The sequence below is a fragment of the Gadus morhua genome, chromosome 12, assembly GCF_902167405.1.
Source record: "Gadus morhua chromosome 12, gadMor3.0, whole genome shotgun sequence".
Lineage (NCBI taxonomy): Eukaryota > Metazoa > Chordata > Actinopteri > Gadiformes > Gadidae > Gadus > Gadus morhua.
Window position 1 is genome coordinate 24411134 of NC_044059.1, and position 21371 is coordinate 24432504.

Sequence of the window (21371 nt, forward strand, 5' to 3'; positions counted from 1 at the left end):
TACAGTATAGGAACAGGTTTTATTTCAATTTACTACAGATTTTTTTTTAAGGAGAAGGCTATATGAAATTCATTTCATGTTCAAATGAGATTTAGGCAACAGTGGTTGAAATGAAAGATACAAAAGAGAAATATGGAAACAAAAATACTGAAAATTAATTATCAGGGAACCACCCTACATCTCCCTCACCCTTGAAGTGGCAAACACATGCGGTTAAATATTTTTTCTCCTTTGAAAACAGCATTTGTCATGCTGTTTGAATATAGAATAAATCGTCCCACTTTCAATATTTCATTATATACTTAGTGTTTATTTGTTAAAAAAAAATGGACCATGGATTTCGTAGATCCACCGATTCTTTTCACAACATTGGCACTTGGTAAGAGTCTGGCTCCACAAAGAAGGGAATCGGCACACTCATTATACATAATTTACATTTGGTTATACTAGAAAAAGAAAATCAAAGCAAAACAAAAAAAATACATTACTTTCAATTTATACACCACTACACAAATTTTTATTTTAGCCTCTTACCTTTAAAAATATATATATATTAAGTGGTCCTAAGACAAGTGTTGAGCTAATTTTTCAGCCTTACAAAAACAGGAAAACAAACAATGCAAGGTTAGCTTTTAATATAAGTGTCCACTCCTCTTTTCAGAATGAACAACAAGCATATGCAGTATCCATTACAAGTGTACAAACACACTTGCATGTGCGCAGTCACACGCCTTTAGGGTCGACCAATGTGCTGAATGAACATGTAGGTTGCATGAATGCCGGCAGGCCCCTTGCAGCGTTGAGTTTTCAGTGCATCGACCCAAAATAGGAGAGAACTACACAGTCCAATCAAGGAAGAGTAAAAAAGGGTGGCAAACAGGTCACATGGCCAGAAGTCACTCCAACTCATTCACTCACCTCAGCACCCACCCACCCGACGTAAAACAGCCACATAGTAGTACCTTCAATAGGCTTATGTGTTCAATAAATTGGACCAAAGCATAATACCAAGCGTAACTCAGAAAACTGCCTTCCCCCCATTCCAAAGGTGTATTAATGCAAACTGCAAGACCATAGTAATTACAGGCACCTGGTTCAATTTATTGACTTAGTAATATCTTATCTAGGATTGGTTGGCTTTATGTGGCACAATTGAATGAATTGGTCTGTCCTTCAAGTACAAAGCTCAAGCAATTTCAAAACTCCAAAAACAAGTATGTAATCAAAAGTGAAATCATTATATATATTTTTTTTTTTACAAAAAGGTGACCATGAACATCATTACATCATAGTGTATTCATCACACAACCTCTGGTATATGGGTTGTTGATGTAGTGTTGAGAGAGCCTTTCTCCTGAACCCTCTTGGCATAGTGAAAGGAAATAGGATCAAAGTCCACACATACGCTTTACAGTCAATCAAGTGGAAAGAAAAACAAAACAGATTCATTGATGCTTAGGCACACAGTGATTTGACATTGCAATCACTGTGTTTAAACCACTATAAAGCCAATCGCTACACACTCCTTAATCCAACATAGTTCCTGGTACGAATAGTGTCTGTTCAATAGCAGTCGTCAACCTGAATGGCATCCAAGACAAATAAAATAATTTGTGTAATGAAGATATCACAACATAATCCAAGAGAAATAAATTGCTTATTTAGCATGGGAAAACAGAATCCTTATTACCTTTCTTGGTTAAACAAAATGGTCATTTATTCTGCTTTAGACTGGATTAAAAAGAGGGGAATGAAGTGTTTCTTGATTCAAATGAACAATGGCTGACCTGCTGGGACCCATAACAAAAGAAAGCTGCCGTTGTCATTAAACTGCAGTAAAAATGAATGTGACTTGCGGAGGAATAATTTATTCTAGCATTTAGATGGGTCAATGTACCACTGACAGCATGTTTTCAAACACAACCAAAGTTTATTAATAGTCTTTTCTTATATTAAATAATAAATGCCACCAGAGCTCGGCTATTTTTGTAGCAGAATGTCTGCTTGTTTTAGGTTGTGCTCCTCCTCTTCCTCGTAATCACTTTGTTTCATGGCATAGGACACATCTGCAGGATGGGGAAGAGACTGGCTGAGAAAACTCGGGTACTGTGTCAAGCACCAGAGTTGAATCCTTTTACTAATACAAGCTGCCATACAAAAGCCCCACAACTGCAAATGTAAACTCTTTACATAAAAAAAAAAAGAAGCAATTGCTATTTTCTTTTCTTAAGAATATTGTGGCACTTCATTGAAGAAGGAAATAATACCTCCCTCCATCAAAAAGGATAAAGATTGCACAAATACTTAAAATATTCTGTATTTACTTTGGAGGGTTAGGGTTAGTGAGGGAGCAGGACCTATCCATATAGCTAAAAGTCTAGCCTTTGAATTGTATACACGGCACGAAATGTGTTAGAATACTTGCACTATTGCACTCCACCGGTAGGCAAATAATCACCTTTCTGCCAACTCAAAGTACTCTGTAAAAAACACATTGCCGTAAATCTTAAGATGTCACTTCTAGATAAAAAAAACACATGCAAATCTGCCTTGCTATCCTTTGGCAACACTCAAGTGGGATATGCACAATATATGGTGCTGGTCAGCAACCAAAGGCTATCTAAATGGATACTTTAACTGAGCCTGCAAATGATAATGTACACCAAAAGTACTTAAGTACCACTTCCACTGATCTGCCCAACACTGCCAACACAAGAAGGGAAACTCAAACATGCCAAAAAGCAAGAGATCAAACCCGCCATCCCAACGGGTATTCGACGACATAATAAGAACCACATCGATCTGCATTTAAGAACTCATGTATGAAGCAAAAAAGTCTGGCATAAAGTGATAATGTGGGACGCTAGCCAAGCTGGCGAGATAGTATCCTCAATTCAATCCCGACTTTCTCAGACTGATCCAAACAGGCTGCCTAGACCGTAGAACCGTGACAGCCACTATTCCCTTGGTTTGGTCGAAGGGTGGCCATCAACGTTAACACTGGAACATTCCTTCCCGTATTTACCAATAGGAGATGCCCGTCAGAAGGGGCCTCGAGAGCCTTCCACCAAATCCAACTCCCTGATTCGTTGCCGATTAGTCATTGCACAACATCCATCCTCTCGCCTTACTAGTAGTAGCCCTTGTGATGAAAACGTTATGAACTCACCTGAATTATATAAGACAAAAACAGCCACCTAGTGACATAATTGTCATCTTAATTAATCTGGTATAAGACAAGATATGGGATTATAAACAGAGATATAATCACAAATTACAAAAAAAAATGTAAGCATCATAGAACAGCAAATATTGGACAACAGTTTTTTTTTTTGTTTGCTTTCATTTCACCGTTAGCGTAAAGCGCCAAGATGAAATAAAAAAACGGTTTTACCTTTGTCAAGCGTTTCAGCACAAATTTGCAACCACTTTATATACAAAGTATACTTAGAAAGATAGAGCACTTGTCCATAAAATTGTAGATTTCTTTTACAGCGTTACAAAAAATCCTCCCCCATCTCAAACTGGAAATACGTGGAGCGGAAAGCAGGGAGAACTAGATCATCTCTTTATCAACGGGGATCGGAGATCTGGTCTGCAACTTTAAAAATACAGAATTATTGACTCTTGCTGTGTACAAAGCTCATCAGAAGGTTGGCCAAATAAACTCAATTGTAGAGGGAGTAAATCTTGTCAAACATGTGATTCAACCCACCACTCCTCTCCTTGTTTTCTTTACGTTACAATCAAACTATTGCACGGTTTCTTGTCTGGACACACACATAGTGTATAGGAAGGGCTTTTCTCTCACCCACTAAGGAACAGAATCAATCACAGTAATAATACAATTATGAATTCAAAGAAATCTAAGAAAAGAAAAAACAGCAACCATGGCGAGCAAAAATTATGTTATGCAATTAGTAAACCTACATTGTTAAAGACAGAGCTGGGAATTTAATTAGTTTTGGGCTTTGAAAAAGGAAATCACTGAGCTCCTCTGCCATGATTCAGAACCGAATCAATTCAGGAATAATCTGGATACAGTCTGGATACGTCATCAGAATTTGCAGAATTAGTGTAAAAAAAGAAGAAATCATAATTTTATCTACATCAATTTGAAGGTTATCCCAGCAACAACCTAAACTCCTACAACCAGAAATATAAAGGATCTTCACCGCCACCAGTACCAATGCCAGAGAGAGAGCCTTGTGTGTGTTTTAACCAGAGGAGACAAAGCAGTAGGTGTCTTAGCCTACTACTGACCCATGAGTGGCACACCAAACACAGCCCGTACGATGGGAAGAGAGGGAGGAAAGAACCGGCTGTGAATGTACTTGAATGTTTTGTAGTATGGGGGGGGGGGGGGTCACTTCATTATTAACGGTCAAACGAAAAATAATCAAAACAACCAAGAATCAAGGTGGTACAACATGTATGTAAGAGTGTGGATGAACAGAGTCCGTGACCCCAACATTAAGGCCCTGTGTGTGTGTGTGTGTGTGTGTGTGTGTGTGTGTGTGTGTGTGTCTGTGTCTGTGTCTGTGTGTGTGTGTGTGTGTGTGTGTGTGTGTGTGTGTGTGTGTCCATGCTCGAGTGTGCATGAGGACGTTTATACAAGTGCATGAAGAGTGGGCGCTCTCCTTCTCCATCCATTTACCCTCTCTTTTTCCTCTCCATCTCGCTTTCTTAATCCGGCCACTCTGCTCTCTCTCTCCCTCTCTCTCCCTCCTCCTCTCTCTCTCTCTCTCTCTCTCTCTCTACCTCTCCCACCCTCCCTCACACCAGGTTGTACTCTTTGAGGTTCAGCTGCAGGATGGTGTCCTTGACGGCGGCGAACACAAAGCGGATGTTCTCTGTGTCGGTGGCGCAGGTGAAGTGGGAGTAGATGATCTTGTCGCTGTCCGGGTTCAGGTCCACAAACATCTTCAGGATGAACTCCCGTCCTGCCTGGCCGTCCCGCTGGGGCCCTGGGGCACAAGTCAAGACATGTTCAGTATATGTGGTCCTCTTTTATATTGCACTGACAGCATACGGCCATCATTGCTCCAAGATTCGACAGAATCATTCAATGCAGAATCAATGTGTGCTCCTTCCGCCTGGTACTAGTGAAAGATATCACTAGTGGTATTAAGTGGTATTAAAGTAGTATTAAGAGTTTACATTGCATGCAACGCTGTGCTGCAGTGCAGTAGTTCCACCACAAGGGGTCACACTTGCATCACACTTGCATCACCATTTTATGAGAGTTTCTGCATGGATTTACTGCTGCCTTACAACAAACTAGAAACGTCCGGTGGTGTTTTTAGTAAGTAGTATAGTTAAGTGTGTGCGGTTACCATCAAACTCGGGGAAGTAGTCTACGAGGTGAGAGTGCATGATTTTCTCCTCCAGCAGGTCTTTCTTGTTGAGGAAGAGGATGACAGAGGAGTTCTGGAACCAGGGATATGTGATGATGGTCCGGAAGAGAGCTTTGCTCTCCTCCATGCGGTTCTAACCAAGACAAAAAATAGACACGACAAACCACATTTGTTTAAAACCAGACACACAAACAAACACAACACAAAAAGTGCTTTCTACTCTAAACATGCTGACATGCTTTAGCAATTAGCAATTGTGTTCAACGGTGAACGTGAGTAGTGAACTACTAAATGGTAGCAAAGGCATGTTCACTTGAGATGAGGTCAGTTTTGTGATTGTTTTTGCGATGCTCAGACCTGGTGGCTGTTTGCCGCCGAGGGGACTAGCTTCGAAGTTGAAAGAATTTGTGCTTCTATAAAGTCGTAATTATTTCAACTTCTACCCGGCGTGTTGCATAACCTAGCTCGCCAACCACTAGAGGTTCAGTCCAGTCCAGGCAGACCGGTTCGGCGTGGGGCCAGAGTGTTTAGAGCCTGTGTATTTATAAGTTGTCATACACGAGCGCAAAACGAGTGGCCTGCGCGGCCTAGAACCGCGTTTCAAAGTCAACGCACCTTAGGACATTCAAATTGTTAAGGCACATTTGGGCTCCTGAAGCAACGGGTTGATATATCAAGTGTGTAAAGAGTGTCTGGATTCAGGGGTGTATAAGAGTTGTGGTTTATTATTGTGAAACGACACATGTTAAGGCAGTGTGGAAAAAAAGGTGGATAAAAGGAATACATTTGATCCACTTCTGTGAATGACTTCACGTGAAGAGATTCCTGGGGGCCATGGTTGGCAGCTGGAGCTACTCAGAGACGCCAGGGGTCATATGACCTAGTCACAGAGAGGGTATGTGGCTGGTAGCACAGCACACAGACAGGGTTATCCCATAAACCCTATTTCTATCTCTATAGTCATGGGGGGGGGTATCAAGACTGCATAATATGGTTAGGGGAATTCAATTTTAATATCAGTGCATTGTTTTTATGATTACTTTTATTATCGACTTGAGAAATGAACTAGCATGGTAGAAATTTAAGTTCCATTTGCATTTATTGGCCATTTCACTCAGGATCGTTATTCGAGGGTCCTGAGATATGAAATCCAATCTAATGTGTCACATTACAGTCATACCTCAGAACACAAAAGAAGGAAATCAGAGTTGGTATGTTGTTGATTCTGCAACCAATCATCAATGGATCATAAAATATATAAGAGCAGACATTAAAGCTCTTTCCACTTAAATATTTATCTTAAATATATACATAGTAAATATTAGTATAGTAACATAGTATGGGACGATATGTTTCCACCATGAATTCAGAAACATACTAGCCATTAGCGTCCTGGTGGCCATCTTGGTTCTCTACACAAGTAGGGTGATGGAACTGATGGTGGAGCGCATTACCCTGCTATTGTGTTTCTGAACCAAGAGGGACCAACAGGCTGGCCGCACGGTGAATAAGGTCCATCAAGAACCAAATCCACTCAGTATTCCTTCCCCTCACCTCATTGTCAGACTCCACCAAGACCTGGTCGTATTCGCTGAGCGCCACCAGGAACATGATGGAGGTGACGTTCTCAAAGCAGTGGATCCACTTCCTCCTCTCTGACCTCTGACCCCCCACGTCCACCATCCTGATTGGACCAAGACGGAAGGGCAGGATTAGAGTTCAGCCAGTGTTGGGGGGGGGGGGGGGGGAGAAAAAGAAAGGCCACGCAGAATGGATGGTTCCAGTACAAATTATCCCATTGCGAAAATATATATTTATATAAATTTGTACATTATTTATTTGTTTCACAAATCAACACATTATTATGCAATACAACAAATAGATCAAAAAGGGAACCAGCTGATTGGTTAAGCACAAGCCACCGTGCAGGATTGTCACCCGCATGCAAGACAAAAAGGTTCCAGGGGAGTTGGGTCTCCCTGGGTTACAGAAGAAGAGGGGTCAGTGCAGAAAGCCATGGCACGCCACTTGACTGAAGATACAATTACACTGGTCATTTATTTCATACAAGTCATGTATTTGAAGTGCAGGTTGGGTCTACTTTCAGGCACAAGAGGAAATAGCCCAACATTACCAAATGAACCGTGTCTGTGTCATGTAGCTGTTATGCACTGAACACCTCTACCCAGAATGGGGGGCATGCAATGATGAGGACAGAGCAATACAAATTGACCCAAAAATAAGTCAAATGAGCCATTGTATTGAGGCAAGTATTGGTGTATATGTTCTGTCTGTGCAAGTGTGTTTTTGAAGGTGTGTGTGGGTCTGTGCAAGTATATGTATGTGTGCATGTGCGCGTGTGTGATGGCCTTCTCTCCATTCTCAATGAAGTGTTTGCAGGTGTGAGTGTGGCTTATAGAAAGCCAAGCGGTAATACATGGGTCATCTAGGTGCATCACTTTGGTCTCTTGAGAGGACCAATCAGATGCCGGTGAGACGACTAATGGAGGAACGGTTTGAGATTGTTTAGTAGGACGGAGAAGAAATAAGTGAAAATGAGAACGGGTAAGACAATAGGAGCTAGCTCTTGAACTATGTCCATGCTGGCTTACTGGTTCGGAAGTTGAAGGTAAAATGAAAGTACAGGCAAAAAAAAAAAAAGGACTGTGGGAAATAATCTGATAGTATTGCTTGTCGACTTTAAGATGATATCATATGCTTCCTCTTCAGACGGTGACTCAACTTTAGGCAATCAGCCAAGTCAAAGCTCAACAAAACCTGTCTCTAATCTAAATTACTTTAATTCGAGGCAATTAAGTCCTCGAGTACATGATGAGATCACTTCCTAGTTGACGTTGTCTGCAGACCCCTAGTTAAAGCGGGAATGCTTCATCGTAAAAGGTGAGCTGGGCTGGCCAGGGAGTCTCTGGGCAGGTAGAGGTAGGGTGTTTAACCCACAAGGGGGGGGGGGGCTCCAGGCCTTAGGCAGAGGCAGGGTGTTTAACACGTAGGGGGACTACAGGAGTCGCAGCCCCAATAGCACCCTCTTTCCCTTCAAGCGAAGGATGAGTGTGATCTACTTATCCATGATAAGTGCCCCTGGGTTGGCCGGGTCCGGAGAAAGGACATTTTCTTAGACTTCAAAAGGAAATAAGAAGAACCAGAGGCTTGCCTAACAGACATATTTGCCTATGAAAGGCCCCTTTGTTGGGGCTGCTGCCCTGTCAACTGAATGGCTGATGCTCTGCCCCTCTCATTGCATGTAACTAGCACCGAAGTTACAGTCAATAAGCAGTGGCGGGGGGAAATTCCCCTGTTCAGTCTGAAGCCTTGGTACATTTAATTGCTAATTAATTCACCTTGGGGCTACAAGATGGTTTCCTTCTACAACACACACCACACATCCTCATGAAATAAATCAATGAATAAGAGCTGTGTAGAATACATTTCCTTTTCCAACGTGCATAACGCCAAAAGGGCATCTTTGTATTCCTCCCCCCCCCCCCCCCACCTCCCACCCCGAATGACAACTATTCCTGTCTTAATACAGATGTCCTCAGAGGACTCAATGATTCACCAGCAGCAGCAGCAGCTGAGCAGAGCTGGGTCCAGCTGATTGGCTAACAGCAGCAGTGGTCCTGGGAACCTCTTCAGCCCAGCGCTCGCTGCCACTGGAGTTATTTCTAGCGATGCCAAGCGTAGGAGTGGGGGCCTGACATGATGGCTTCCTATCGATTTGCACTCTTTTGTAATCATTCTCTGATCCTTTGCCGCCATCTCCGCGGTTCCTTTATTGTCTCTCCCTCGCCGCGAGGAGGAAAGGCTTCTTTGAAAAAGCGTTAAAAATACATTCCCAGCGTCTCGCTATGCCAACTCAGGCCTACCACTCTTGCATGGTTTGAAACGCTAGCGAAGCACTGTTGTGTTCAATATCAGTACCGATGCTGCTGGGCAATGTTACCACATTCGGTACCTTAGGTGGAAGAATGACGCCCAAGATGCTGTTAAAGGTCATGTAAAATGAGTTTGACCAACTCTTCCCGAGGTGTATTGCCAGTTCAGCGTCATCGATATAATAATAAAAAAATCCATGGAGGCCAAGTTATCCATACTAAATAACAGAAAAAAGGACAGGAGGACTTGTATTTGAACAACACAAATGAAGGGATCATTTATGGCATGGGAGGGGAGGGTTAGGACGACTTACATAGAACACTGGCAGGTGTTACACAAGGTAGATCAATTGGGGAGTGGGGGTGGATGAAGGTTAGTCAAAGTATTGTAGTTCATCTTCTACCTGAATATGATGCTTTGCAAGTCGAAAGGGTACTCTATGATCCCAGTGGTTGGGATTCGAACCCTAAGAACGTCCTGTTGGGTGGGCAGATAAGACGGTTCTGCAATACGATCCAGATCACTTAGATAGCTAGAGAGATAGGAAGCACAAGAGAAGACGGGGGAGAGGGAGGGAGGGAGGGAGAGAGAAAGTAAAGCATGGCAGCAGAAATCCCCCTCTTCCCCAAGAGTCGATCCCCTCCCGAGAGGGAACCCACAAAGAGATGGAAGGTTTAAGGAACATTCCCTCATCACCCTCCTTCACCAGGAGCAGTTTCCTCTGGGCATCCCCCTTGACAGCCGCACTTCAAGACTAGACGCAACCCCATTACATTTTCCAATTTAAAAAGCTCTTCAAATGAAATGGTGGTCTAAATTTGGAGGGGGTCAATCGACGAGGGGCCGCCGCATGTATGCGACATCATTTGAAGACAATTTGGATATCATAGGTAAATATCCAAGCTGAGCTTAATGGTAACTGGCTCTTCTTAGGCCGTATGGGGTTTTCTTAAGTCTCGGAAAGCGGGTCACCGGGGGATGAGCTGAAGCTGCAGGTGGGCGGAGACAGCGGCCTCGACGGCTTCCCAGTGGCCGGCGGGCCGACGACTGCCGGCCGACCGGCCAGAACCAACCGGGCACGGCGGCGTCTGTAGCGGTCGGGGACACCCGTACCTGAAGATAATATTCTCCAGGTCAAACGGGTACTCAATGATCCCGGTGGTGGGGACTCGAACCCGGAGCACATCCTGCTGGGTGGGCACGTAACCGGGTGTGGCTATTCGGTCTAAGTCACTAAGGTAGCTGTGGAATGAAGCCGGTGGGATGAGAGACACACACACACACACACACACACACACACAACAGAGAGACAACCAGACAAATAGGCTAATGTACACACGGTCATAAGATACATGCGGACATGTTGTACTCGTGTGAGAAAATGTCACAAATGTAATTATTTTGCATACACCCACACACTGAGGTGAAAAACAAGCCCCAAGTTAACAAATGGAGTCGACCCTTTAACATGAACGATATTACCGTAATTAGTATGATTAGAGTTCATTTTTTAGTCAGCTACATTAGTCCGATTAATGTGAAAATGGAATTAGCCGCAATATTATTAGCAGTAGGTTAAAAGTGTCCACTTCCTCCTTTAGCCCATCTATCTACCCTTGTTCATTCTCCGTTGGCTGGTAGTAGTTAATCAACGAAACTATAAGGGTGAACCTCGACAGCATTTACAGAAAATAAATGTATTTGCAATAACATGTTTCATTTAGTTGAGGGTATTTTTACTCAACGTGCTAAGTTTCATTAATGAAAACAAAAGCCCTGGCCTCCACTGCACACGTGATGCTTAACTCCTTTATCTATAAAACAGGGCAGTAGTTCCACATTCACCTTTACATACATTACATGTCCTGCCATTACATTTTGTACGTCCTGGCACTCAATTAACGCACTTAATGCATGTTGTACGTCCTTGCACTTAAAAATAGTAGTTAGCATTGTGTAGCCTCTTATCCTAGCTAGCTTTATTTTATACGGGGAAGGGGTTAACCTTACAATAGTTAGTGCTTGGCACTTGGTTCTATGAACATCCTTACTGTACAGTGATATATTGTTTCTCTCCTGACAATTGTACTTATTGCAAGTTGCTTTGGATAAAAGTGTCTGCTAAATGCCCTAAATGTAAATGTAAATTACATTGGCATCAACATATCAAATCCTCATTCATCATTTAGCTTAGTCTAAATAAGAGATGCACAGCAAACCAATATGCTATATTCAGTCACGTGTACACCAGCAGATATCTGCAAAATGTGTAATATCAGCAGAAGATGTGAAAATGTCCCATATTAATGGCAGTGTTTTTGGGGGGCATTTCATAAAAATGACGAATCCAACACGTACGAAAACGGAATATATGAATTATGGTATCAGCCAAGACAGTATAAAGGGTGCTAGTCTAAAGCATGCTCTTAAAATGATCACAATAGGAGGTTCAGAAGGTTTGTATATTTGGGAGAAAAATATCTATGTCTTTTTTGCACAGATTAAGAATGATCTGCATGCATTAGAAACTTTCAAAAGGGTCAAACTTCAATACCATGATGACGATAGTTACTCCGATAGTACCAGAGCACGAGAAGCAGGCTATAGGTTGTACACCTACTATTTGGTGGAGTCAGAGAGCTGGTATTCCCTCCTGCGGTCGTAGGCTTCCTGGATGCCCTGGTCCGTCCAGAGCATCTTGATGGCGCTGATGTAGGGCTGCTCAAACGACGACACCTTCTCCACGTCCACCTCGCGCACCACCAGGGCGTTACTCTTGGGGGAGAGAGAGGGTAGAGTGTTACTCTAGGGGGCGAGAGAGGGTAGGGAATTGCTCCGGGGGATGAGAAAGAGAGGGCAGAGCATTACTCTGGGGGGAGAGAGAGAGAGTAGAGCGTTACACTGGGGGGAGAGAGAGGGCAGAAAGCGTTCAGCCTACAGACCAGAGGGGAAGAGATGGCGAGCGTAGGATGTGCTCACTCATTAGTGATAAGGCTTAAAGGCTACTGTCAAATAGTTGTCTGGTAATAAAAATACACTTCAAAAAAGCCCCCCTGCCCTGTGGGATAATAATCTACCCTTAACAACAATTGGCATTGTTTTAAATCAGTAGGCATCAATGGAACAAAATAGTTTTTTGGTAAGAGTCTGCTAAACTAACAGGTCAATGTCTACTTCTGTACCTTCGATTTTCAGAATCAAGAGATTTCCCACATGAAGGGAGGACGCAACACAAACTACAGGACGACAACATCTGCATGTAAAAGGTCGTCCACCGGCAGCGGCCCACCTTGTTCTGCTCGTACGTGAACTGGATCTTGAGGTTCTCCGTGGCCCGGATCATGGCCTGCATGGAGGTGAAGATGTTCTGGTACACCAGCTTGGTGAAGCCCCTCTTGTCCTCGTCTGTGTAGCCCGTCCCATGGATGATCCTCATCTGTTTGATGAAGGTGCTCTTGCCGCTCTCGCCGGTACCTAGGCCGGAGAAGGCAGGGGAGGTTGTAAGGTAGGGGTTAGCTGTAGAGCCAGACCGATACTGGACTTTAGGGGCAGATATCGATTCATCGCCCAATAATCCAAAACGAATAATCCAAAACTAAAAGGAGCTAATAACCTTCACAAAGAACCTGATGTAAAACTCTGTTGGGAGTGTTTATGCTGATGTGCTCATATATTTTAAAGCATTTAGAGGTTCAACCAACAAAAAGTACTTATTAAGGTAATTACATTTAACAGCATCCCTAAAGTTTTACTTCAGTGTGGGCTAACATACCCACTGATACCAATGTATATCTGTGATAGGAAACGCGGGTGATATGAATACAGACTTTTGAACAAAACAATACACTTCAGCATGAACAGCATAATCCAAACATACAAAATACTTTTGGGGAAAAGTGTATTGTATCATTTCAAGTATATTCAGTTGATGAACTCTGATGGTTCAAGAGTGCGGTGAAGTTGGGCTGGGCACTCTAGAGCTGAAGTCATGATTCTCTCTTCACAACAAACAAAACATTGTACAAAAAGTAAATGTCACCTAAACGTGAAGAACAATTACAGGCCTCTCTAAACGCATGATATGTTTACCAGCGGTTCCCTAATCATCAAGGTATGTGGCCTGACATGCACGCCCATTTCTATGGCACAATGTTTATGTGGATGTGCTCATTTAAAGCATTTGGAGGTTCAACCAACACAGCAGAGGATTTATTAAGGTAACTACATTTATTAAATCGAGACTTATCTCTGAAGTTTTTATATCAGTGTGTATAAACACACTGATATAAAAACTGTTTGTGTTTACCAGCGGTTCCCTAGTCATCAAGGCCTGTGGCCTGACATGCAAGCCCACCTCTATGTCACAAATGTGTATGGGGAGGACGGTAGCCTGCATTATGAATTATCCATGTAGTCCTGTTTCACTGTTAATGACTTTACAGACGGTTAAGAAAGAAACCCGTTTAGCAAACCCCTATAGGTCCTCTTAGCCACAGCCAGTGCCCCAGGGGATTCACCTCCTCTGCGGACTCTGCATCTTTATATGGACATATTCTGTTGGCACTCTACTTATCCGAGCTTTGGGGGGAATCAGTGTCTGGCTTTTAGTAACTGACTATGATGAACAACGACAGAGGAAGTCAAGAGGCCCACCGACATGATTGAGTTACAAAATCTAACCAAACCTAGGCAATCTCGTCTCTAAACTCTCTGTGCAACGCTGTGTACTTCTGGCTGCGCTGAGCTCTGCCGTCCTCTTTTAGCACACTTGCATTTTCTTTCTCGACAGGCTGGCCTCTGCCCCAGCCCGTACACTCTTTTTTTTTGTTGTTGCCACATTTCAAATGGAGACCGCACAACTGTGTTTTTCTTCTCTGGATTTTCCTAGCCTTCCCTTCTCCTCCTCCTCCTCCTGACCCGCGTCTCTGTTCTACTTTTCTCAATGTCCTCCCATGCCTGCGCCTCTCATCCATCCTCCACCTCCAAAGGGTCACATACCCCCCTTTATACAAGCCTCTGTCATTTGACAGAGTTAAACCCTTTTGCATTACTCCTGATATGCCAGTCCTGATTCAGTTCCATCACTGAAAGATTATTCCGATTTGGTACAAGATCATGAAAAAACACCAAAACTACTCCTCCAAGACAGGGAGCCACATTCAAACTAGTTCATCACTCGAAGATTAATATGCCCATAAAGAGATGTGCAGAAATATTTGCAGATTTGTTGACATGATGTCACTGATGCGTTGCAACAGAAAGGCTCGCACGCCAGCCTTTCCATAATGAACACCAACTCACTTGCGAGAGACTTGTTCCATGCACCTCGTTTGAGGCTGTGCACTGAAAGTAAGTGCTGTCAAATGCAGACATCTTTGTTTTTCTCTTTAATTAACCGTGGAATAGCACCACATATGCTCCAACCCTACCCTCCCTGATTCATTTCGTTTGGCCGGCCAATGCCTGCCTCTGCGTTTGCCCTGCTGCCCCGACACACACACATGCTAGCTAGGCAGGGCCAGACCAGGCCAGACAAAGGGTGCCACAAAATAGGCCAATTGCGTAACCACTGTTTTCATAGTGTCTACTGTGCAAGCTGTTCTTGCTCCTGCTGAAGCAGCCGAGACCTAATGCCAGGCAGCGATATACCCTGCTCTCATAGCATAGCTAGCAACAGTGTGCTAGTTGTGCTACGGCCAACAGTGCGCTAGGTTTGTGCTCGTTAGGCTATGGCTAGCACAGTGAGCTCAGTGTGCTATTGCTATAGCTGAGTCGATTGTTATGAGTTGGACTCCAAATAGACTCAAGCATGCAGCAAGAACTTAAAAAAATTGGGAACACTTTTAGTACTTAAGGTTAGGGCTGAAAGATCTATCGTTTTCTACCGAAAATCACGATCTCAAGCATTACGATTTTGGGATCGTCAAAGCTGCGGGGGTTTTTTTTATTTTTTTTTATTATTTTACAAAAGTGCAATTATTTTGATGCTGATGAGCCATTGAAGCAAGTTTACTTAAGAAAGAGGGCTCCCTTTTTATTTGACTTTTTTGGTTGTTGTTTCTTAGGTACTTGAATAAACAGTCTTGCATTTTAAATCTGTTGCCAGCAGTTTTCATTATTGCATTACCTTAATGGAATTCATTGGTTATATTAATTTATACTGAAACTTGATTTAAAGAAAATAAATCGTGGTTGAAATCGAAACCGCAATCTCTACCAGAAAAATCGCAATTTCAATTTTTTCTTAAAATCGTTCAGCCCTACTTAAGGTTAGTGACAGAGATAGATAATACAGATGAGGTCAAATTGAACAGTGGAAAGAAGCTCTTTTTTATTTTAAAGCAGAGTAGCTGCCCGAACAAGGCTGATTTGGGATTTTGTCATTAGCATGCAGTGCCCAGCTGAGCATGTGAAGGAATACCATATCCGGGCGTGTGTGTGTTTGGATAACGGCTGAACCCATGGTGCATCCGTCCTCTTCCAACACTATGAATTAATAAGAGCCATACTCCGATAGACCCGGGTTTGCCAAGTTAACGACAAAAAGGTCTTGTAAAGAAGAAGCTAAGTGAACTGCAGCGAGGCCTCCACTACAGATGACCTACATCTAATAAGATGTAGACAAGGCCTACACTGTGTGTACACATGCCCAGAGGAAATCACTGGACTAACCAAGTCTCACACACACACACACACACACACACACACACACACACACACACACACACACACACACACACACACACGTCGGGCATAATCAGCCTAATTCAACAGATCCCATTGTTCACATGCTGAACCCGGTAGAAATATTTCTCAAGGATATGCTACTGTACAGCGACTGTTGCTACTCCTGAGGCCAAGTTCTAGTTCCCATGGCAACCACTGTATTGTACTCACAGATCCATGAAGGAAATCACCAGTCGAGAGGATAGGCATATATGGCTAAGCCACTGCACATCCGCTTAGCAGAGTAAACTGAACTACTTAATAGAGATTGTTATACCATTATAAAACATCTCTGGATGTCTCGGGCGGTCATCTTTGTCAATGAAAAAATAGTCATGCGGTACATTCTATTTCAATGGCAGACCGGCCAACATGATTGGAATGGGTCACTGTCCACGGGTCATAATGGCAATGATTCAAAGGAACAATTATTTAAATAAACACAAAAAGAAATCCATTTTAGTCAATATTATTACCGCAACCATGCACGTCAACTGAAACACAACCATTAAACTCGGTCCTTTCCATGCTCGAAAAACCCAGAGCCGAGCTGAATGTGTGGGATAACCATTAACTCACAAATGACCAAACAGATAAAGAAACGGGTCAATTTCACTCTGTTCCAATTTAACCGCAGGCTGCATGAGGCTTTTTCCTTCTCCAGATCACATGGGCGCTACTATAACAACTTTCCTTTGCACAGAGACGAAGGGGGCTGGGGGGGGGGGGGGGGGGGGAGAGACGTGGAAAGAAAAAAGGAGTTTAAAAAAATGGAAGGAGGAGATGCAAGTGTGACAAATTGGAATAGAAAGGCCCCCTGTGTAAACGATTTTTTTTACATCCCCCCTGATCGAAGCTAGGAGGAAGTTACAGCCCGCCTCAGCAAAATCTGACCTTACACACACCCTGCAATTTGACTGTGCAAGGAGGACTAAAGTAAGGACTGGCTGGCGTTGCGAGTGCACATTGGTCACGCACATTTTATGATTTAAGGAGTTTTGAAGGGGTTTTCCTGGGCTGAATCTAGGTTCATCCTGACTAATTGTCCATGTAGGCGTTGAGAGGCACCGCCATTTCCTATCAAACCAGAGGGAATTTGGTATCATTACTAACGTGTTAGATCAAACTCTGAGTCCATAATATTAAACAAACCGTCAAGACATTACAGTTTCACTTTTTTTCATAACTGCACAAGAATTTCGCTGTAAATAGTTACTTTATAAAATGGTCTCATTTGATTGCATCCATTTTACTATTGCATTTCTGTTGTATTACATGAGCTTTAGATAAAATTTGCTTTAAAAACATTAAAAAAAACTTTAATATTAAAAACAGACAAAAGTCAGAAAGAAAGGTTAATTATGGGGTAACGGTAATTGTGGCTGATGGAGTCATCCAAGAAACCCTGCTTAATGTATTGATGAAAATAAAATAGCATCCAACATCTGAAACTTAGGAGATAAGTATACATTTCTTAACCTAAAAATGTTATTAAAAAAAGGGTTATAGAGACATATACTGGGAGATAAATATACTTCAATAAGATGGAATGAGAACAAATTCTCTTAGAAATAAACCAAAAGGGACACTGCCTCCCATATGGGTGCCAAGAAACATCTTTGCTCGAGGACTCATTGTTCTGCTATGCCGACAACCAGGTCAGTTGGCCCCTGTTTCTCTTGCTTCATCCACTGAAAACACAACTAATATGAACAGCGTTGGACGGACAGGAAAAGCCGCCCGTCATAATCATGACGCGGAGGGAGCGGAGAGGAAAGAGGACGAGGATCTGTGAGTCCTCCTGTGTCCTGTTCCCTTCCCTGTGTGTGCTCAGATATGTGATCTCTGAATAAGCGCAATGAGTGAGTGGGCCGCAAGGAAACATATTGCACTATCAACACTGACAGTAGCCAGAGAGAGAGAGACAGTGAGAGACAGAGAAAGAGAGGGGGGGGAAGCAAAGTATACAATTTACATTCTATTTCAGTTTTAAGGACATTCCCGTCATTAGTTCCCTCCTAAAAAAGGACTTCATGATGATGATCATTCATTTTGCCTATTTCAGATTCAATCTCACCAGTATTCTTTCCATTTCTCAATCCAGCCGTGCAATTCATTCAATTCCTCCAAAAGGTATAATCCAACCGTTGATCTCCACCCTCTCTTCCCGTATCATCACCACAGCACAAGCATGCCTTTTGTGTACAAGATGACTACCACATGGTCAACGGCAGGAACAACCGCACGCCACGACAACTCCGCCATACAAGACCATGAATATCGCTCTACGAAATGGCAGACCTTCTGGCACACCACTCGCACAACCAACTTAGAAGTTTTCCACAATTAAAGCCAATGAGAAGTACCAAAAACCCTTTCGCCACCTTCACAGAGCAGAGAAATGAACCCAAAATACTGGCGTGTTTCTCACTAAGTGCATGATTGGTCAATGAGCATCCATGTAAAGAAATGCATCTGGTGTTCATTTATTTGTACCAGGCAACCCAGACCTAGGTATAAATATTCGGCCAGACAGACACGAAACGGCTTTGGCCTTACCAAGGCAGTACATGGTTGGATTGGGGGGTATTAAGGATGAATTTGTATGTCTAAAAGGTCTAATGGGAATGGGAGCAGTGTGGGGAAGGTATAGTTGCTGATGGCCTGCTTGCCACAAAGCTACCGAAACTGGGTGTGTCAACATCACTATTTGACAAACAGCAGTGCCTCACAGACTAACACAGCACACGACTACACACACCTACCGGGCTTATTTGCCTCCCTCCAGCAGTCAAACTCACCAGATCCACAGGAGTAGCCTTTACTCTTTTTAAATAGACAAAATATGCTACAATAAAAAGTAAAAGTCTGGATGTGCTAGCTGCAATGTAAATGTACAGGCAACGTTTGCCCAAAGAGGTGGAAAACAATATCAAAATAGGTTCTTAAAACACAACAACAGCAACACAAGAGGACATCGCTAAGCATTATGATTTTGAAAATCGCTTATTATCTCTCAGGTGTGAAAATGAAAAGCAGCTTATGTGCAATATTTTAAACTAAACATCCCCCCTCGTTTGTTCATTCACATCAACATGTCTACTGGGAGTCCTGATTCTCATGTTCAGGCCTGAATTAACCTGCCATTGGGCCCCTGGGGAGGTTTCGTAGGCCCCCTGCCCGGAGAAGGGATCTTACATTGAAGATGTGTCAATTATTTTCCGACATTTTGCCGTTGTGGCGTCAAGTGGCCACTGGGCCCAGCTACCACTAGTGACCCTCTATTTTTCTCGGCTCATGATAGGCCTCTGATCTTTGTAAGCCCCGAACAAAAAGAAAAGAATCACATTGTCTTGGGCCTACGCCGATCGGGGGGCCTATCATGAGCCAGTATTAAAAAAAAAAAATGAAAATACAATTATTATTCTGGCTCATGATAGGCCCCCTGATCGTCATAGGCCCTGGGGCTTCTGCCCAGGTAAGCCCGTGCATTATGGCGGCCTTGGTCGTGTTGTAAGATAATATACATTCAACGATCATACAGAGAGCGAAAGTCATGTGACAGTGTGCTGCTGCTGCTGGGTGGATTGTGTGACTTTCATTCTGGTTAGTCATAATCAGTAGTCCCAGGTCACGTCGCCGGTCAGTGTTAGGAAACAGTTGGTAACAAAATTAGGATCCTTTAGAAAACAGGCCTGTAGTCTGTGCTTTAAAATCTTAATTGAAATTTGAATGAAGGTACAAAAGATCATACGAACAGCGATGATTAAATGAGCTTGATTCATTTACTGCAAAAATATTAAAAGAAAGAACAATTATATTTTTGTTATATGATACATTAAGTGACAATTATTGTTATTATTAATGATGAACAAGAAGAAGTAGGCTAGCACTTTTTCAAGTAGACTTCTCAATTAAAGCATTCAATACATCCAAACCAAAGGGTAAGGCTAAAAAAACTTTTTTTAAACGTCAGCAGCAACAAGGGAATCTTTTCTATGGATCCAAGGTATTTTTGGGCGAAGCAATCCCAACGGACTTGCTGAAGGGTGCTTCCGAAATGCACTGCACATTGAAAAAAATCTTTACTTCAGAGCACTTTGCCAACTTCGGCAAACACTTGTGTACAAACCAGGGGGTCAACCATCTGATCGCCGCAGATGCTGCTTTTACACATCTTTTGACATTCACGTGTGGGCTGTTTATGCAGACCAAAAACAAACACAGACAAGGATAACAGTACTGTAACAATTCCTGTTGCCGTGGCAGCAGTCGACAGGGACCCAAATAAACACAGCCAGTCCTTGGCTTACTGTAGCTTAAAAACCCATGATATGATGGGCGGAGGTAGCCTTTATGAAATACAGACCTTTGGGTTTTCCAAGAGACCACGCAACAAAGAAACTCAAGTGTTGGACGTGTTGAAGAATTAAATGTGCAGACAGTGGAAATGTACTGTATTTCTTCTGCTTAAAACTAGTTGTTGCCAGGTCCAGATGAGACGGTTTGCTGAGATCTAGTTCATGAATCTACTCAGAGGCTTAGTGTGGTTGGCAGAGGAGCAAACAAATTAATCTACCATAAAGCAAATGCTGATTGGTGGAGATAATCATTAAATCAAATGCTCAGACAAACTCATCTGACTTGTTCTGAATACTCCACCATTTGGGACACCTTGGAAATCCTTTTAAAGTAATTCCAAGTGTATTCCCCTCACATGAACTGGAGCTGGGCTACTGTCAATGTAAGCAGCTAATGCAAACCCATCGAGCTCCCCTCCTGGATGCACAGTGATGACTTTACATTAAACAGCTCGTCTGAATCGGGGTAAGGCAGGCAAACGCCTATTTACAGACATTTCAACACCAACAAGAAGAACTTTAATATGATCGGCACACAATGATCATCATTAGAAAGGTCCCATAAATCAAACAAATAACAAAAACAAACACAATTTATATTAACACGTTAATTTGGCTTCTAGAGCTTGGATTGTTATGTGTGCATATAACTTGAAGACGGGCTTGTCCGTTTGTCTTACACTCAAAAGGATGACAAATATTTGTAGTGCATTGCAATTTATGAGGTTTAAAATCCATGCACAACGTGGCGTAGTCATACCATTTCAGCGTCGGTATACCATATTTGTGAATACACAAAATATATACATGGGACTTAGTAACTGAGACAAAATGGCAGATTACTATGTTGGAGATCCTGGAGGACGTTTGAAACGGTGCCACAAGTTTTAATTACGTTTGTTAAATTTGCTGAAAGGATAATTTAGTATTCAGGTACACAGGCCTACAGCATAAACACCATGCCAGCCTAGTAGTTAGTTAAAGTACAGTTAACAAAATAAATAGTTTTGTTCTTTTTTTAAACCACTCATTA

The 21371-nt window shown here is 42.7% G+C and overlaps 1 protein-coding gene across 2 annotated transcripts in view; it reads right to left on the reverse strand.

The window, feature by feature from the left end:
• Positions 1 to 21371, reverse strand: part of LOC115555099 (guanine nucleotide-binding protein subunit alpha-11) — a 26615-nt gene continuing 5244 nt past the window's right edge. The window contains exons 2-7 of one of the 2 annotated variants that reach the window (XM_030371771.1): positions 12541 to 12725; positions 11872 to 12026; positions 10365 to 10493; positions 6912 to 7041; positions 5337 to 5490; positions 1 to 4967 (exon numbers count right to left, since the gene is read on the reverse strand). In XM_030371771.1, coding sequence (XP_030227631.1) covers positions 4777 to 4967; positions 5337 to 5490; positions 6912 to 7041; positions 10365 to 10493; positions 11872 to 12026; positions 12541 to 12725 — 944 coding nt within the window. In that variant the 3' untranslated portion in view covers positions 1 to 4776. Of the gene's footprint in view, positions 4968 to 5336; positions 5491 to 6911; positions 7042 to 9654; positions 9784 to 10364; positions 10494 to 11871; positions 12027 to 12540; positions 12726 to 21371 lie in introns of both variants that reach the window. The other variant, XM_030371770.1, reaches the window with a different exon arrangement.